The sequence below is a fragment of the Ochotona curzoniae genome, unplaced genomic scaffold (assembly GCF_017591425.1).
Source record: "Ochotona curzoniae isolate NIBS_2020 unplaced genomic scaffold, NIBS_Ocur_1.0 contig_50, whole genome shotgun sequence".
NCBI lineage: Eukaryota > Metazoa > Chordata > Mammalia > Lagomorpha > Ochotonidae > Ochotona > Ochotona curzoniae.
Genome location: NW_024466446.1, coordinates 5,400,416 through 5,418,793, shown reverse-complemented (window position 1 = coordinate 5,418,793; position 18,378 = coordinate 5,400,416). Strand labels below are relative to the sequence as shown.

General features: G+C 41.2%; 1 protein-coding gene across 1 annotated transcript in view; it reads right to left on the bottom strand.

The window, feature by feature from the left end:
- Window positions 1-18,378, bottom strand: part of FANCC (FA complementation group C) — a 228,114-nt gene that overhangs the window by 133,833 nt on the left and 75,903 nt on the right. Inside the window, exons 2-4 of the mRNA XM_040988870.1 lie at window positions 17,490-17,712; window positions 15,554-15,638; window positions 11,267-11,361 (exon numbers count right to left, since the gene is read on the bottom strand). Of these exons, the coding sequence (XP_040844804.1) occupies window positions 11,267-11,361; window positions 15,554-15,638; window positions 17,490-17,654 (345 nt within the window). The 5' untranslated portion in view covers window positions 17,655-17,712. The remainder of the gene's footprint in view (window positions 1-11,266; window positions 11,362-15,553; window positions 15,639-17,489; window positions 17,713-18,378) is intronic.

Here is an 18,378-nt window from a genome sequence, read left to right as displayed (position 1 = left end):
ACGACAGTCCAAGCAAATGGGAAGGCCTCTTCAGTAAATGTTGTTGGGACAACTGGCTGATAGCCTGTAGAAACAAAAAGATAGACCCGCATCTATCACCATACACTAAGATCCAATCTACATGGATAAAAGACCTAAACCTACATCCAGAAACCTTCAACTCTTGCAAGAAAATGTAGGAAATACCCTGCAAGATCCAGGAGTAGGTCCCGACTTTCTAAGAAGGACACCAAAAGCAATAGCAGTTAAGAACAGAATAAACAAATGGGACCTCATCAAACTAAGAAGCTTCTGTACAGCAAGGGAAACAATCAGCAAAGTAAAAAAGCAACCCACAGAATGGGAGAAGATCTTTGTGCACTATGTAGGGGATAGAGGGCTAATCTCCAGAATATACAAAGAACTCCAAAACAACCAAAACACCAAAACAAACAAGCCACTCAAGAAATGGGCACGAGAAATGGGCATACATTTCACAAAGGAACAAGCCCAAGTGGCAAACAAACATATGAAAAAAATGCTCCAGTTCCCTGGCAATAAGGGAAATCCAAATTAAGACATCGATGAGATACCACCTAACACCAGTAAGATTGGCCCACATAAAAAAGAACACCAACGACACTTGTTGGCGAGGATGTGGAGAAAAGGGAACCCTATTCCACTGCTGGTGGGGCTGCAGGTTGGTATAGCCTTTATGAAAATCAGTATGGAGAACACTTAAACAACACAAAATCTGCATACCATATGATCCATCAATAGCACTCCTAGGAATATATCCAAAACACCTGTTTTATGACAAACCAACATGCACCCCTATGTTCATAGCAGCACAATCAGTAATTGCCAAAACGTGGAAGCAACCGAAATGCGCATCAACAGAAGATTGGATAAAAAAGCTATGGTTCATTTACTCCATGGAATACTACTCAGCTATTAAAAAAACAAAATGCAGTTCTTTGTGGTCAAAGGGGCCCAACTGGAAACTATAATGCTGGAAGTGGGCCTGGTAGGAAAACTGTGTACACTCCCTTTTGCACTGCCCAAAGCCTTGGGATCCTGTACCTGTGTGAGCGATCCAGCAGAGGCTCCAGGTTCCTGGCTTCAGATTGACGCAGCCCTGGCCACTGAGGATACTAGGGGAGTGAATCAATGAACAGATGATCCTCTTCTCTGTCTCTCCTCTCTGTTCATCTGACTTGACAATAAAAATAAGTAAATCTTTAAAAAAATCATTCTGTCTATCCTTCTGTAAATATGTCTTTCCAAATAAATAAATTAATTGTGTTGGTGGTATAGTGGTGAGCATAGCTGAATTCCAAATAAATAAATAAGTAAATCTTAAAAAAAGTACTGACCCTTACAGGAATCTGCTAACCGTAATAGCAATGACCATGAGCAAAAGAAGAGAGAGGCTCAATGACTATTACTGATGCCTTCCCTGCCACGGGGGAAAAATCTGTCAACCTCAGAGTTACCTGAGTAAGAAATTGAAGAAATGGGGATGAAGAATCTTAAAAGCTTATTATAAAGCTTCTTAACAAAAATAAGAAGCACATATAGAGTTCAGGGATTTTAACAGATATGTCATACAGGAAATAACAACACTGAAATAAAATCAAGCCAAATAATTAGAAATGAAGAACACAATGAAGCAAATTAAAAAATTTGGTGGAAAGCCTCAATAATACAATGAGCGAGCCAGAAGAAAAAAGTCTCAGAATCGGAAGATGGGTGTGTGTGTGCGGGCGGTGTGGGGGGGAATCAAAAAGCAGGTAGAGGAACTCAGCCAAGCTAAGAAAAGTATTCAAGAATTAAGGGACACTATTAAATGGCTGAATATAGAGCTATGGCAGTTCCAGAAGGCAAAGAGAGAAGCCGGGTTTAAAAATATACTTAATGAAATAATAAAGAAAACTTCCCTAATTTGGAGAAAGAATTGGGAAATGAAATACAGGAGGAACACAGAACTCTCAATAGGTTTGATCAAAAGCAATTTTTACCATGACACATGATAATCATGCTCTCTTCAGTTGAACACAGGGACAAGATCCTTAAATATGCATGTGAAAAAATTCAACTAACATATAGAGGAGCCCCAATCATACTAATTGCTGACCTCTCAGAGGAAACTCTACAGGCAAGAAGAGTGGCATAGTCTAGATTCTAAAAGGAAAAAATGCTAACCTAGAATAACTTTACCCAGCAAAGCTTTCCTTTGTCTCTGAAAATGAAACAAAATTCTTTCACAATAAGTAAAAGTTAAAAAGAATTTGCCTCTTATAAACCCACCCTACAAGTGATACTTAAAGATGTTTTCTTGACAGAAAAAAAAAAAATTAGCACCTACCAAAACCAAAGGCAAATGTGGAGAATGTCCAAGTTAAAAAAAAGACTAAACAAACAGAAAAGAACAACTCATTGCTAAGATAACAGGATCAAATTACTACCTATCAATATTAACCCTGAATATAGATGGCTTAAATTCTTCAAGTATCATAAATTAGTAGACTAATAGAAAAAAACAAAATTCATCTATCTGTTACCTACAGGAGACACAACTCACCAGCAAAGACACGCAGAAACTAAAAGTGAACAGATGGAAAAAGATATTCCAGATTAATGGAAAAGAAAAATGAGCTGGTATGTCCCCTCTTATATCAGATAATATAGACTCTGACACGAAAAACATTAAAAGGAAGACACCACAGAATGATCAAAGGATCCATTCAGCAAGATGAGATCACCCAACTCGTTTCTTAGGATGTTTTCTTCTTCATCTCTAATTTTACTTGGCTTTTCTAGCCTGCTTATCTTTGCTAATCTGGCTAAAATTTGTTTTGCTCATATTGAAAAAAATGACTCTCTCTGGTTGCAATTCGTAGCTTTTTAGTTTAAATTTCAGTTATTTTTGCTGATTTTTATCATTTTTTGCTTCCTTTCATTTTTTTAAGTAAGTCTTCCAGATGTATTAGACCACTGATATGTGACATTTCAATGTTTTTAAGTACCTGATGTTATAAATGTCCACCTCAATATTGCTTTTGCTACATCTCATAAGTTTTCATATTTCTGTTTTTTCATTTCCTCAAAATGTTTTCTTATTAATGTCTTTAGTGACATGTCAGTCATACAGGAACATCGTTTTCTTCAAGAGGCTTTTTGATTTCTTTCATTTCTTCAAGGACACATTGGTCATTCAGTAGCATGTTATTTAACTTCATGCTGTTGTAAATTTTCTATTTTTATTTCTGTTATTGATTTTATTTTATGGCTTTTCATTTGAGGGGATGTACAGTAACTGTAATAAAGACTATCACATCCAGATGTGAAGATACAACGCAGCATGCATCTCTACTTACAAATCAAAGGTGGACTCACAATGAAACTTTAACTTGATAATAGGATGCTGGACTCTGCCATTGTCCATATCTACAATGTCAGGATACACTTAAATAGCAGAACAATGGACTTATGACTGATTATAAAGGATTACACTATTGTAATAACATAGGGGAAGTCAGCAGGGGAAGGAAGGCGATTTGGGGGACAGGAAATTCCAGAGCCTATGAACTGTATCATAAAACAATAGTAAATACAATAACAGTAATAACAATAATAAAGAAGTTACATGTTGAAAGGCCAGTATTGTGACAAAGTGCATTAAGCTACAACCTGCAATACCGACATTTCATATAAGCACTGGTATGAGGCCCTGCTGTTCCACTTCCAAACCAGTTCCCCTCTAATGAACCTAGAAAAACAGTGGGAGATCAGCCAAGTACTTGGAAACTTGCCACCCATGTGCGAGATTCAGGAGTTCCAGGCTTCTGGCTTCAGCCTGGCCCAGCCCCAAATGTTGAGTATAGAAGCTCTTTCTCTCTCTTCCTCCCTCCCTTCCTCTATCTATCTCTCTGTCCCTCTCTGTAACTCTTTCAATTAAGTAATAAGTACTTAAAATTTTTGAGTGCAGCTGTCATGAAATTAGGTGTGGAATTTCAAGGTGTAGAACTCAACATTTCAAATTCTGCAGCATTTTGGATTTTGACTTTCATGTTTTCTGATCAATGATGCTCAACTTATACAAGTATTTTGTTAAATTTACTGTTTATCCACTCACAGTATCCTCTGGTAAGATAGTTTCCCCCTGCAAATGTGTTCATGTATTCCTAAGTTTCAAAACTCCTTAAAAAATAGTTTAGGAATACATGTATCATAGGAGGTTAAGCCACAGCTTTGGAGAACGGTATTCCATATTGGAGTGCTGGTTCTGTCTCTCTGCTAATGCATGCTGGGAAGCAGCCAACAATGGCTCACATGTCAGAGCTCCTGCACAGCACGTGGGAGGCCTGGCTGGAGTTCTGGGCTCCTGCTTTCAGAACAGACCATTCCTCATTATTGTGGGCATTTCTGGAGCCCAGCAGCTGGAAAATTTCTCTATGTCTCTCTCTCTCTCTCTCTGGCTCTCTGTCACTCTTTCAAATAACTAAAAATAAATTGATTTAAAAATTTTTAAAGTTTATTAAATTCCTAAATATGTCTGTTATCTCGGGGTACTGTTGACTGTAACGAAATCTTGAAGCAAATTGGCTCAAAGCGCAAAGGGAATGTACTGCAGTGTTTAAGTCTAGCATTGGCTTGGTGAAGGTCCAAACAATGCAAACATGATCTGCTTTCCCCTCTTTTTTTTTTTTTCTCAGCTGTGTTTTCTCAATGCGGACTTGATTTCCATAGAGTGTGTGATCTCACGGACTTATGGTAACTGACAGCAACATCAGGGTCTGTGTGTTAACAAACAAATGTTCTTCAGGCAACACAAAATATGCTTCCCCAAACAAAGGTTACCAGATGGAATGGCACTGAATTAAAGCACACCATATGTTTGTCTTTACCAGCCACTACAGCCTGGGAGACGAAGAGGCCGTACGGACTGAGTCTCACCCCAAGAATTAGCTGGGATAATTTTCGACCAAAATGAACAATGAGCAGCTGGGAAATTTAATGTACAATTAAAAATGGGAAAGGGGATATAGATAGTGGAAAATCAATCAATAAAAATTCATTTTTATAAATATAAAGTTGTGATTATTAATTACTATTTTTAACATTTTAAAAGTATTTTATTTGAGAAGCACGAGGACAAGCAGAGATTGAGCAAGCTCCCATCCCCACAACTGCCAAAGCCAGGGAGCTGTGACGTAATCCAGGTGTCCTGCATGGGTGGCAGGGATCCAGTCACGTGAGCTACCCACCAATGTCTCCTAGGATGCACACTAGCAAGAAGCTGAACTCCAAGTGGAGTCGGGACTTGAACACGGGCACTCTGATACGGCACATGGCCATTCCAACTGGAGGTTACAGAAAGTAAAGGAAGCACAATATAGGTAGCAGAAGTTATTGGTATTGTTTTTGCTATATAAAAAGTAAATTTAAAACAGAGTGATGCTGTGGAAGAGGCAACACCACATTCCTACTCTCAACCCTAATTTTCACCTTGGCTCTATTGTGCTTTCATTAAGGTCCTCAAGAAGCACTCCATTACCCATCTGAAACTACCATTTCAACTTGGACAATAATTCTTTCCCTAGGTTCCCACATACCAGATTGGCCAGGGTAGGGCAGAAAACCCTCCCAAGCAAAGGGAAGGAAATTTGTGCCAAGTGTAAATCTGTGACTAGGCCTGGCATGTTTGGAGCCAATGTGTTTAAGATCCAAGGATGCAGGAGGATTGTTTGGCGGCCTTCATGGAATGTAGGATGCCGAGAATGGGAAATAGAAGGAGGGTATTAGACTCAACAAAACCACTGTTAAGAAAAGCTGAATATATCAAAGTTGCACATGGGTTTTATCAGACTAGAGATGAATACATATGAGAATGTGTTACTCCAAGCAGTGCATAAAATAATCCACTAAGATGTGACAACAATATCATTTTAAATGTAAAAGAATTAAGCCACAGTCCTAGGTCCTAAGTGGATGAGCTTTCCCAACTTCTCCAGTCTCAGGGTCATATGGTCACACATCACAAATAGAACAAGGGCAGTTTTAAGGAAAGAAAGATGATGGAAAGCGGCTCCTTTATGTTTGCCTTTTCTATCAGGATTGCATTATAGCTATGTAAGAGACTCACTGATTCTGCTACCTAACTAAAGCACACAGCAGACGGGCAGCTGGTTTAGACTGATCCCTCCCTGCACTGGAGTCAGGGATTACCTTCTCCAAAGGTAACGCAGGCCTTCATCGTCTTAGAGAGGAGACATTTTTCTGAATAAAGTACAGAATAATTACCCATAAGGAGAAAGACTGAAAATGTAGGTAGAGTACAATTTAAAATTTCTCTTTTTAAAAAGACAGTAGGGGGGGGGGTAAACACATATCACAGAGTGGAGACACACGGCTCTAATTTCCATGAAAGTATGTGTGAAGAAACAGGAATAGTATTTTTCCAGAACAGGTGCTCAGCTTCAGATAACTACAAATTAAAACCATGACACATATCACCACAGTCATCCATCAGAAAAATATGAACTCTGAAAGTTTGATAATATCAAGTAACACAGAGGATTTGGAACTTTCACACACTAATCATGAGAATTTGAGTTGGCACCACTACTGTGAAAAACAATTTAATACAAGCTAATAAAATTAAAGATATGCATATCCCATGACCTGCAGTTCTACTTGTTGACATGCTTCGGCCCTTGGATACATGTGACAGAGTGCACATAGCAACACTGTTCCTAAATTCCTGACCTGGAAACCAACATCTAACACCATCTGAGCTTACAGCAGGTCACTGTGGTCTATTAACAAAAACCCAGCGAGAATAAATAAGCTATAACTACATTCAACACCATCACCGACTCTTACAGCCATAATGCAGTACAGAGGATTCAAATATGAAAGAACACATACTGTATTATTTCACTATCAAGTTTTTTTTTAAGTCAAACTGCATAATCAAGTGGCCAAAAATGTAAAGCAGAGTAAATAAAAGTCAGGCTAGTGGTTACTGCTCAAGGGGGCCATTGAGAAATGCAGGCAGCAGTTCCAGACAACGCGCTCAGAAAGTATCTGCTCAGCGGATTCCATAGTGAAGCTTAAGTTTTCAAACACCAAACATTCTTAAAAGGTATGAAAATCTGGCAACCTTAACCAGTTTCTGAATGGCAAGGGCAGCCATTGAGGTAGTGCTATTTGATGGCACATTTGTGGTTCTTGAAAGAACTCGCCAAAAAGTGTACTCAATGTGCTTCAAATCTAGGTAAGGGAAGGCAAACATCCAACAATACCAATCTCTTTCCTGTACTAAAACACAACCCATCCTAACATTTTCAAATTGAATGTAGTTAATTGGAGTTTTTACCAAATAGTCTAATTTATAGAAAAATGTTTATTTTTTGATTCAGGCTGTTTCAGTCACACTCACACTGGTCCAAGGACACAGAGTGACCCTGAGTTGTACCTCCACAGGTAACACATCCCAGCACCCAGCGGGCAACAGATGTTCATCCAAGGAGCTAACAACCATCGTTAAAATACAACTGCTGGGCCTAGCGTGGTGGCCTAGTGGCTGAAGTCCTCACCTTGAACGCACCAAGATCCCATAATGAGGCCGGTTCTAATCCTGGCAGCCCCGCTTTCCATCCAGTCCCCTGCTTGTGGCCTGGGAAAGCAGCCCAACGCCTTGGGACCCTGCACTCCTGTGGGAGCTCCTGGCTCCTGAACTCAGATCAGCTCAGCTCTAGTCACTTGGGGAGTGAATCATCAGATGGAAGATCTTTCTATCTCTCCTCCTCTCTGTATATCTTACTTTCTAATAAAAACAAAACTTAAAAAGAAAAAAATACAACTGCTGCAGAATTTCCACAAGGATACTGTAAGGCAGAAACACATTTTTTAACGTGTATCATGTCACTAACTTTTACAGAGAAATTTTCACTTCTAATGTGTGTTCAAGCCATATACAAACCAAAAATCAACTTCTGTCTTGCTGCCCGATGGCCAACACATCATGCGGGAATTGAGGGTGACAGGTATATGCAATTAGATTTAGCCTGCTAAGAGCTAAATAATGAAAATAATCCTTACACATCTTTTTACCTCGTTTGTGTTACTGCCGATTCAGGGGCTTCCTTGCACTCTCACACCTGTCACTGTTTCTTAATGGCCTGTTCTGTTCAGAGGAAGACATTCTCTGGACTTGAATCGCACAGGCTGACTCCAGAATCTCGTCTACCCCCCACTTTCTCTGCTTAATGTCTTAAAAGAGCAAATGGAGTTGATCGACTCCACTTCCTCCATGCCCCCATTACTCAGTCTGTTTCTACCTCTGAGAGAGAGAGAAGAAAGGGGAAAAACTTCGCTCCTTGTTGCTGAGCCCAGTGGGTGCTTCCTGCTCTGCAGCTACCCTGTCCCGCACGGTGCCCATGCGTGGCTGCTGAGCACTTTCTAAGCTTTTAAAATAAAGCCAGAGTTGGTTACAAGCTTCATTGGGAAAATGTAGATATGTGTATCTATCTTTTCAACCATAAATTTTACTAAAATATGGAAAATTGATTGTCTGAATTAAGACATACCATGTGATATATGTATAAAAAACACTGAATTTCAAATACAGATTTTGAAAAAAGATGATCAACTAGTCTTGTTGATAGTTTTTATGCTAACTATGTGTTAGAACAATGGTATTTTGAATCAACAGGATTAAATAAAATTTCTTCTTAGAGCTAATTCTACCTAGTTATGTTGCTACAGTAGCTTCTAGGAAAGTCAGCATTGCTTACAGAGCACACACTTTATTTCTGTGGGACGGTGCCCCTGTGCAGCATTAGATGCAAATGACTGCTCACTGTTCACAAAACACCAGTACTTTTCTCCTTCTGCTTCCTTGACTCCCTTTATTCTGTCTCCTGGGGCTCCTGATTCCTTGAGTGGGATCTCACCCTGCCCGACTCCCAGGGGCCAGGTGCTCCCATCCCTCCGCCAGCAAACCAACTGCCCCTTCGGAGGACAATCCTCCATACACGTCGACCCAACCTAACACACACAGCTCGCGTAATTGACTTCACATCTTCAGTATCTGCCCCACTGACGTCCCATAAACCTGGTCCCTTTTGTCCAGGTCATTGAGACCTTCATCACACCGCAACAGCCTCCAAAGAGCTCTGTTTCTGGAACTCACTCCTGATAGCTCTCCCAGTCCCTTTAAACTCTTTTAAAAATCACATGTAGGCTTGTGTCCCTCTCTGTCCTCAGCAGCCTCACAGCAGCCCAAGCTCCAGGCACACCTGCAGAACCGTGCCACCAAAAGAAAGCATTCCCTTCTCGTCACTGCACTTTGCACATTCTCCTTCTGACAGGAATATCCTCCATGAGTTTACCCCTAGTCATCCTTCAGAACTAAGCCCATCTGTTGTCTCCCCTGGCAAAGGGCTCTAAGACCCCATATTACAACAAGTGTCCCCAAGCACACAGGCCTACAGGGATCTGGCTAGCAGGTTATGGATGCCCTGCAGGCAGGAACTGAATATTTTAACTTAACCTTTCTGCATTATATTGATTTTTTTTTAAGATTTATTTTTATTATTTTTTCATTGGAAAGGCGGATATACAGAGAGGAGAGACAGAGAGGAAGATCTTCCGTCCAATGATTCACTCCCCAAGTGAGCGCAACGGTTGATGCCGATCTGAAGCCAGGAGCCTCTTCCGGGTCTCCCACGCGGGTGCAGGGTCCCAAAGCTTTGGGCCGTCCTCCACTGCTTTCCGAGGCCACAGGCAGGGAGCTGGAAGGGAAGCGGGGCTGCCGGGATTAGAACCGGCGCCCATATGGGATCCCGGGCGTGCAAGGTGAGGACCTTAACCACTTGCGCCACCGTGCCGGGCCCTCTGCATTATATTTAAGTGCCTATTAATAAGCAGACACGGTATTAAATAAGGAAAAAAAATCACGGAATAAAATGTAAGGCTAGAAATTTAAAAGTAGGCTAATAAAGGGACAAGTGATATGAAGTTAACTCAGTCACCCTGAAAACACTTTATTGAATGGCCCATTTTAGGATTCAATGAGCGAGCCAAGACAAAATTATAAATTAAATAATCATTAAAACATCAAATATTCAACAAAAACAATTAAGAAAATTAAAGCTTGAATATGTCATTATATGCTTAGTCTTGTTAATATACGCATAGCCTTCTTCCCCTAATTCTACTTGTCCTTTTCTTCCTTCAGATCTTACATTAATTTTCCTTACAGTTAAACTGCGTTATTCTCTTCCCTCACCCAACCCTTTTCACGTAACATCTACAAGGACATCTCTACTGTCCCTTCTGTTCTCTTTCTCAATCGAACAGAGAAATACAAACACAGTCTTTGTCCTCTCTGTTAGAAATTCTGCCTCAAATAAAGAATTATAAAAAAAAAAAAAAAAGCAGTGAATTCAATGATACCAACAGTCAAGCTGATAGACAAAACCATCTGCGTTCATCTGTCTGGGCGATTTCACAACAGCGAGCGGCTAATCTGAACCATATGCACACTTGGTGGAGGCTGACATGCATCAGCAAGTCCCTGATCGCTGCAGCAGGACAGGGGGGAGTTAACAGAGCAGCCAGCGTGCTGGTGCTGAGCGGAGCCACAGCCCAGCCTTCCCTGCTCTGCATCTCCAGGCTGCCCTTGGAGAGGAGGTAGAGGGGCCCAGGGCCGGGCAGGAAGCTGTCAGCCAGCTGGACAGGCTCCAGAGGTGATCCATTAAGCAATGTGAGCAGCAGGCACCGAGCAGCCCCAGATCGCAGTCTGTGAGCATTCAGGCCCAGTTACCAAGTGCAGAAAACAGGGCTGCTCCCTGGGCACCTCCGGATTTTAATTTCATGGCAGAACAGGCTTGAAGAGAGGCAGAGGAGTTACACAGGTATTTAAACTATGTTGGTAGGGAAAATTATTCTTTGAAGAATAACAACTGCTAAAAAAGAAATGGAGTACATTCTTTTAATTACCTGCAAGTTGCTTTCAAAATCCCTCAAGATGAGGTTTTATAGGCGTGAGGAAGGAAGTTCACCCTGAACAGATGGTTATCTCTTAGATTTCACAACAGAGCAAAACTGAAGTTTCGTGAATGACTTTATACCCAGCAAGACGAGGCAATAGTGAGGAATACATTCAGGAAGATTCCAAAGCATCACGGAACCAGACCATAAAACTTTAAAAACTTAAAAATGGCACCTTGGACAGCCCATTAACGGACAGCTGAGAGAAGAGTTGCTCGCTTACCCACGTCCAGGAGTTCAGTTTAGACTCTCCAGAATCCCGTGGTTCTTTGTTAATCAAACAACATAAGCACCATATTAGAACTTTTTGGCTTTCATCTATTAAAAAAAAAATACAGGAAAACAAAAATCAGTAAGTTTCATCAGATATGAAAAAAAAAAAAGGAATCTGTATAAAAATTTTTAAAACATTGTTTGAGAAACTCTCAAACTTCTAAGTTCACAGAACAAGCACACAGAAGCGTATGTGAAACTGAACTTTGTGGTTTTTTTGTCTTCTTGTGGGTTTGGGATCACTTAATGCCAGGCTCTTGTGTGGTCTATTCCCTTTCTGTAACAGCAGCAACTTTTAAAGCCAAATGAGAATGATGGAAAGAATTGAAAAAAACCGGGATTTTCTCAAGGTCAGTTTTTTATTTCACATTTCGAACCATTAATCATTTCTAACTTTTTAAGGCAACATAACCTGCAAACAGCAGGCAGTGGTTAATATTTCTGATTTAATTTTTACGTTTTCTAATTTTCCAAAGTATCTTCACTCGTTACAAATTTAGTGAAAAGTATTATTTAAAAATGTTTCCTGCTTAGTTCCAAATAATCAGGATAAAGAGAACCCTTGCACAAGCTCCTACTTTGTTATTTTAAAATTCAAAATGTTATTAAATATGTGATGAAAATGCTGAACTTTGAAACCTTATATCTGGCAGGGAATTCACATCCTGATCCACTGTTCTTTTTCCTTCTGCGGTGACTGAGCCCGTTTCAGTTGGGAATTTTATGACACAATTAAGAAAAAAATGCAATCTAAGAACTGGCAATGCCAGTACCTGAGCCAGAGGACAGGGTTACCAGGGTTATCAGATGCCCGCCAGGCCCTGCGGCGGAGGCTGAGATGCCCCCTGCAAGCAGCTCTCTGAAGACCCACCCACTCTAGCTGCCCTTCTCCTGCCAGCGAGTAACGTGGTATCCCTAGTAGCTCCTTTATCAAGGACAGACAATACAAACTCTGATTTCCTCCCCATAAACCAATAGATGCTAACTAATTTTTAATCCCATTTCCCCCTCCTTCCATAAACATGCATAAGCTTAAACTTCCCAAGTGACTTCTCCAAACAGCCGGCTTCCAACAGGAAACCGAAATATTACAGGCAGTTCAAAAGGTAGCACAAGCATTCAAACAAAGGGCTGGAAATTTTGTATTTGGTTGTTAGAAGAGGCCAGTGTCAGATAAAATGCTAAAAAAAAGATCCCAGATGGATGTGAGTTTAGGGCTACAAGTCCAGGCTCTCAGTTTCACAAAGCGATCTGAGACCTCAGTGGGTACGGTCCCTAAGACACCCTGACTCGGGCTCTCCTGGGAAGTGCTCTTTGCTCAGTGCTTCCTCACAAGAAGCATCTCAATCCTTCCTTTCCATCCCTGACAGCAGAAATGGTGAGCCACGTTTTCCTTGTGCTGGAGTACCAAAGCACACGTGTACAGTATCTGCTGGGAAAATCCATCTGTTTCTGCAAAGCTGGCTAGTGGAGGCCCTGGGCCTGAGGACTTGAGCCACACACGACACACACCACAGTGGAGGCAGAACATCACAAGGTGGGTTTCCAGGTCAGCCAAGGAGCGGGACTGGGACTCCGCTTAGTTTTGTGCTCACACTTGTTCACTGTAACCCATCACTTCATATCATGCTAAAACTCTTGTCAATTAGATCTAGCTTGTAGTCCACAGACAGCAGTGCCCAATGCAAACGAGCAATGCCCCTCTGCAATATAAACTTTGCCACATTTTAACACTTTTGAATTGAAGGTGTATCGAAACTCATCAAGTACACTTAAAGGAAACAGTGTTTTCTTTTCTTCTAAAAACCAGCTAGTAAGGGTCAGCACAGTAGTCTAGAAGCTAAGGTCCTTGCCTTGCATGAGCCAGGATCCCATATGGGCGTCAGGATTAGAACCAGTGCCCCCACTTCCCATCCAGCTCCCTGCTTGTGCGTTGGGAACGCAGATGAGGATGGCCCAAAACCTTGGAACCCTGCACCCACATGGGAGACCTGGAAGAGGCTCTTGGCTCCTTGATTCCGCTCAGCTCAACTCCAGCCGCTGTGGCCACTCAGGAAGTGAATCAGCACACACAAGATCTTTCTGCCTCTCCTTCTCTCTGTGAATCTGCCCTTTTAATAAAAATAAATAAATCTTTTTAAAACTAGCATAGTGGATATGGATTGCACATAAAGATAAGTACTGCTTCTTACAATATGTTCGGTCATCTGTGTGTGTACAAATGTATAAATATGAATATTTCATATACAAGTATAGATCTACATACACCTACTATATTTTCTATTAAAGATGTTTGAGACATACTGGTTTAGTTGCAAAATATAGACTTTGGCAGACAAGTGTGGCCCGTACAGGTAATCACAGTAGCAGCTCACTGGTTTCACCATTTTAGATGAAGAGCATGAACAAGACAAGACGGAGGGAATAGACAAAGAGGCCAGGTGGGAAAGAGAGGAGGCAGAGAGGGGAAAGGATGGCATAAAGGAAGCTGGGCACGCAGTGTCCCCGTGCACTTGTGCTAAGGAGGGCAGCACCTCCTGCCAAATTTTCTCCCCTTATTTATGAATGATTGATTGGTCTGGAAGACAGACCGAGAGAAGGACAGCTAGGGCGGTACCAGGCTAAAGCCAGGAGCTGCAAGCCCCACGCAGGTCTTCCATACAAATGGCATGAACCCCAGGACCTGAGCATCGCCTGCTGCCTCTCTGAGTCTGCACTGGCACGAACCTGGGATGGAGATCAGATGCAGGGCTTGAGACAGGCAGCCCCACAGGGCATGCGGGCATCCCAAGCAGCATCTTGGCTCCCATGCCAAATGCCTGACCCAGTTCAAATCTCCTGTAATGACTTATGACAGGTTAGGAAAAGGAAACTGTATAAGTCTTTGAAACATCAAAGGGACATATTCATTTTCTTGATTTTAATGTCATTATATTACGCAATTAGTCTTTGACTTAAAAAATCTGAAAAGTAAACATCAACTAATTAGTGAATGTACAGCAACAGACCTCAATTGTGCTGCCCGAGATGTGCCTGGTCTCCCCATGCCAGGCCCCAGGCAAAGGGAAAACCACAGGCTCTGCTAGAGAGCAGAGGAAGCATCACCACAAAGGCAGGCTCACCTAGGCTGTTTCAAAAGCCTAAAGATGACAGAGGGGAAAAGAGGCCAAACCGCAAGCCTTCCCCCACCCTCCAGGCCAACTGCTCTCAGGAGTCATCAGGAAAATGACCCATCTCCCATGCAGGCAGTGTAGCTGTGGAAAAACAAGCAGAACTGGGGTGTAGCTGGCCTACAGGCAGGAGACAGAACACCTCCTCCACAGTGTTCCCAAACCAGAACGTCACCTCTAAAAAAAACGGCAGAGCCTTGGCACAATCTGGACTCTGAAGAATGATTTTACAACATGGAAAATAGTATAGCAGTTAGCATGAACTGTGAAGCAAAGAAACGGAATCACTGTCTTAGTCTAACTACTTTTTAAGTACTGATTAATTGTATTTGAAAGGCAGAGTTACGGAGAGAGAGAGAGAAAGAGAGTGAGAAAGAGAGAGAGAGAGAAACACACAGAAATCTGCTGGCTCACTCCCCATATGACCATATGACCACGATGGGCAGAACCAGGCAAGTCCAACGCAAAGAGCCAGAAGTCTCCTCTGACTCTCCCACATGGGTTTAGGGGCCCAGTGTGGAGCCATCATCTGCTCTTTCCCAGGCATATTAGCACGAACGTAGATTGGAAGTAGGGGAGCTAGGACTCAAATCACTGCCCACAAAGGATACTGACACTCCAGGTGGCAGCCTTACTCACTATGCTACAACATCAGTCCCAGGAGAACCACTCTACAGTAAGTTGAAAATGAAGTTATGAGAGCTGGCACCATGGCATAGTAGGCTAAGCTTCCACCTGTGCATGCTGCACTTCTGATCCAGCTTCCTGCTATGGCCTGGCAAAGAAGCAACGGATGACTCAAGTCCCTGGGTCCTTGCACCCATGTGGGAGAGTCAGAAGAGGCTCCTGGCTCCTGGCATCAGACCAGCTCAGCTCTGGCTGATGTGGTCATTTGGGGAGTGAATCAGCAGATTGTCTTTCCTCCTTTCTCCCTGTAATTCTTTTTCTGTCTTTCTCTCTGTAACTCTGCCTTTCAAATAAACATTTTTAACAAATAAATAGATCCTTTATTTAAAAAAAAAAAAGGCTTGTTTTGAATTTTGAAATGATATGCCTTGGATTCTTACCAAAAGCTAAGATGAAAGGATTGTAGCAAGCTTTTGTCAATAGTTGGCCAATTGTGGGGAATCTTGTCATAACTGTATTAGAATCCTGTAAAAGAAAATTATGCTTTGGTCAGAAAAAGAGTACAATGCAACTCAGAATGCTTAAACTATAGCTCGAGGGAGCTTGAATGCCTCTAGTTCAACATATATTTTTAGAAAACTAAGCAAAACAGAATCAGAGATCTTTAGACAAGTCATTCAAATTAAGTTTACCAAGTCAGCCACCACCTTGTTTCAAAACAAGGTTACAAAATTTTATTTCATTTTATCTAAAAACAATATGGACTGTAGAGAGTAAAAAATAAAACTACTGATGATTCGTAATCATGGATAATGCAATCCCAGGTCTTCATTTTGGCTTTCTTGTTCTAACGTAGGAAAAATCCCTAACTCAAGCCCCAGTAAGGCTATTTCAAAGAAGTTTAAAAGGGCAAGAACTCTGGAACTTGTAAAAAGAAATAAAGGCTGCCAAAGCATAAAGATATATATCTCTGTTTATTACTATTTTGATTGCTATATGCTAAATGACATCATACTCAATCTACAATAACCTAAACCTTGAGACAAGCAACGATCAACCAAATGGAAAACAGCTTAAGATTAAAACATACACAAGCTCTTGTACAATTGGCCCCTTTCCCACTGCTTTACCTTTCATGCAAGTTCAAAAATAAGTCCAAACTGAGATAATGTGCAGGTAAGCTGAGACGATAAGCATTTCCTGCCGTGGCAGCAGGGAATGCCTCACGTCGGTGTCAGCGTCAAGGCTGGCTCGAGACCTTCTGGGACCATCTGAAGGTCAAGTTACGTAAGTCATTATAGAAAAGGTTTTCAAAATTAGCACTGGATGTTCACACAAACTTATTTTTTCCTTTTCATTTGTAAAGCATGTAAATGCATATTACCAACTTGAATTAGTCTTCAAATTTCCTATTGCTTCTTTGATGAAAGGGGCAGAAGCATAAGAGACTTAGGTTAAATGAATTTTGCTTTTCAGGTTGAAATTTTAAAATAAATATAAAATTTCAAAATATGAAACATGGGATATGTAGTAAAAATAGCTATCAAAATAAATGTTATGCTTCGAAAACAATTTTCTAAAATGAAGGAATGATTCCTTGAAATATTTATAGGAAGAGATTTGTAGTATTTATCTCTTAGGAAAGCCCATTTGAGAAAAGGGTTGAGAACAGAATAAATGTTTCAGAAAATATGTTAAGATTTGAGGAACAGAAAAATGTTTCAGGAAATGTGTTAAGATTTGGAATTTAAAAGAATCCCAGAGCAAGCATCTATCCTAGGGGTAAAGATGCACTCCACCCACCATGCAGCTCAAGAATTTGAGTCCCAGTTCCAGAGCCTGACACCAGCTCCCACCAACACAGATCCTCGGAGCTAGCTAGTAACAGCTCAAGTAACTGGGTTCCTGCCAACCACGGAGACCCAAACAGCATTCACAGCTCTGGGCTTTGACCCTAACCCAGCCCTAGCCGCTAGAAGCATTGGGGGACTGATTCAACAGAGGGAAGTACTCTCTCTCTCTGCCCTCAAATAAATAAACAAACAAAATAAACAAACAGACTAAAATGAAGGGGGGAGTCTATTTTTTACCTAGCAACAAGTGCCAGAGTCTTGTCTTCTTTAAGAACAAAGACCTGTAACTATACAGCTAGTCAAGAAGGAAATACTGAAGTAAGAGACCAGCTCTCACTTGCTCTCACCTAGAGGTCACCTGTGTTTCTAATCCATCCAAATCTTAACACATTTCCTGAAACCTTTTTCTGTCCCTCATCTGGTTAACACCATGAGACCCTGACCCTAGCGGCACTCTGCTGGCCCAGTCTGGTGGAGTCTCTGACACCAGATGATCATTTCCTTCTTTTGATTCACTGCTTACCATCTCTGCCAAGGCTTCATACATCTTCCTCAGGAATTCCTGGAAACGAGACAGATGAAGACAGATATCCTGCTGGGTCTCCCAAGTGGAGGCTTGGTCCCATTCCGAAAGCTTCTGCATCCAAAACTGGTAGTCAGATGCCAGGCTTCCAGATTGCTGGGCCATCTCAGCAAAGGTGGGAAGCTGACGTCCTTCAGGGACTCAAGGGGAGCAGACACCCAAGCTGTAAGGAAGGGAACAGAGCAAGCATTTTTAAAAGGGTCTTTTCTCAATGTTTTTGTGACCCAATGATGGTGTCAAGTGGGGGATCACCAGAGATGAAAATAGCATGCCTTCTCTGCTTGAGCCATCTTCAAATTACTTGAAAATGTGTCACCCAGCTGTAGCCCCAATTTTTACCATCTGAACTTTCTGTCATGAGAAATATCATTAGACTAGAGGTCATTATACCTCCCCAGGCACATGTTAATTATGTACAAAAGCACAGCTGATAATACTTTATATCTTCTTTTTAAGATTGGGCTATTTATAAATGTTCTGAAAATGAAGTTCCCTTGAGTATTTTAATGTAATGAGAAATCAAAAACATCCATGGGTGTTTAATAGTAGTCTGTGCCTATGAAATGTTTTTGAAGTTATTATGTTTTATATGCATTGCTGGCTTCTCATTTAGGTGCAAAAAAGTCTCTATGAATTACTGTCTTGTGAATTTTCTTCCCAATTTCTCTTCATTTCTTAGAAAAGGAGTAAAATAATGCATTCCACATGCAACAATTTAAACAATCTGCTTGAAGACTGTTTTAAACTAGTGATTTCAACTCATTCACTAGAGATGGTGTATTTCAGCAAAATACAATAAATTCCCATTATCAAGGAGGAATACTAGTCC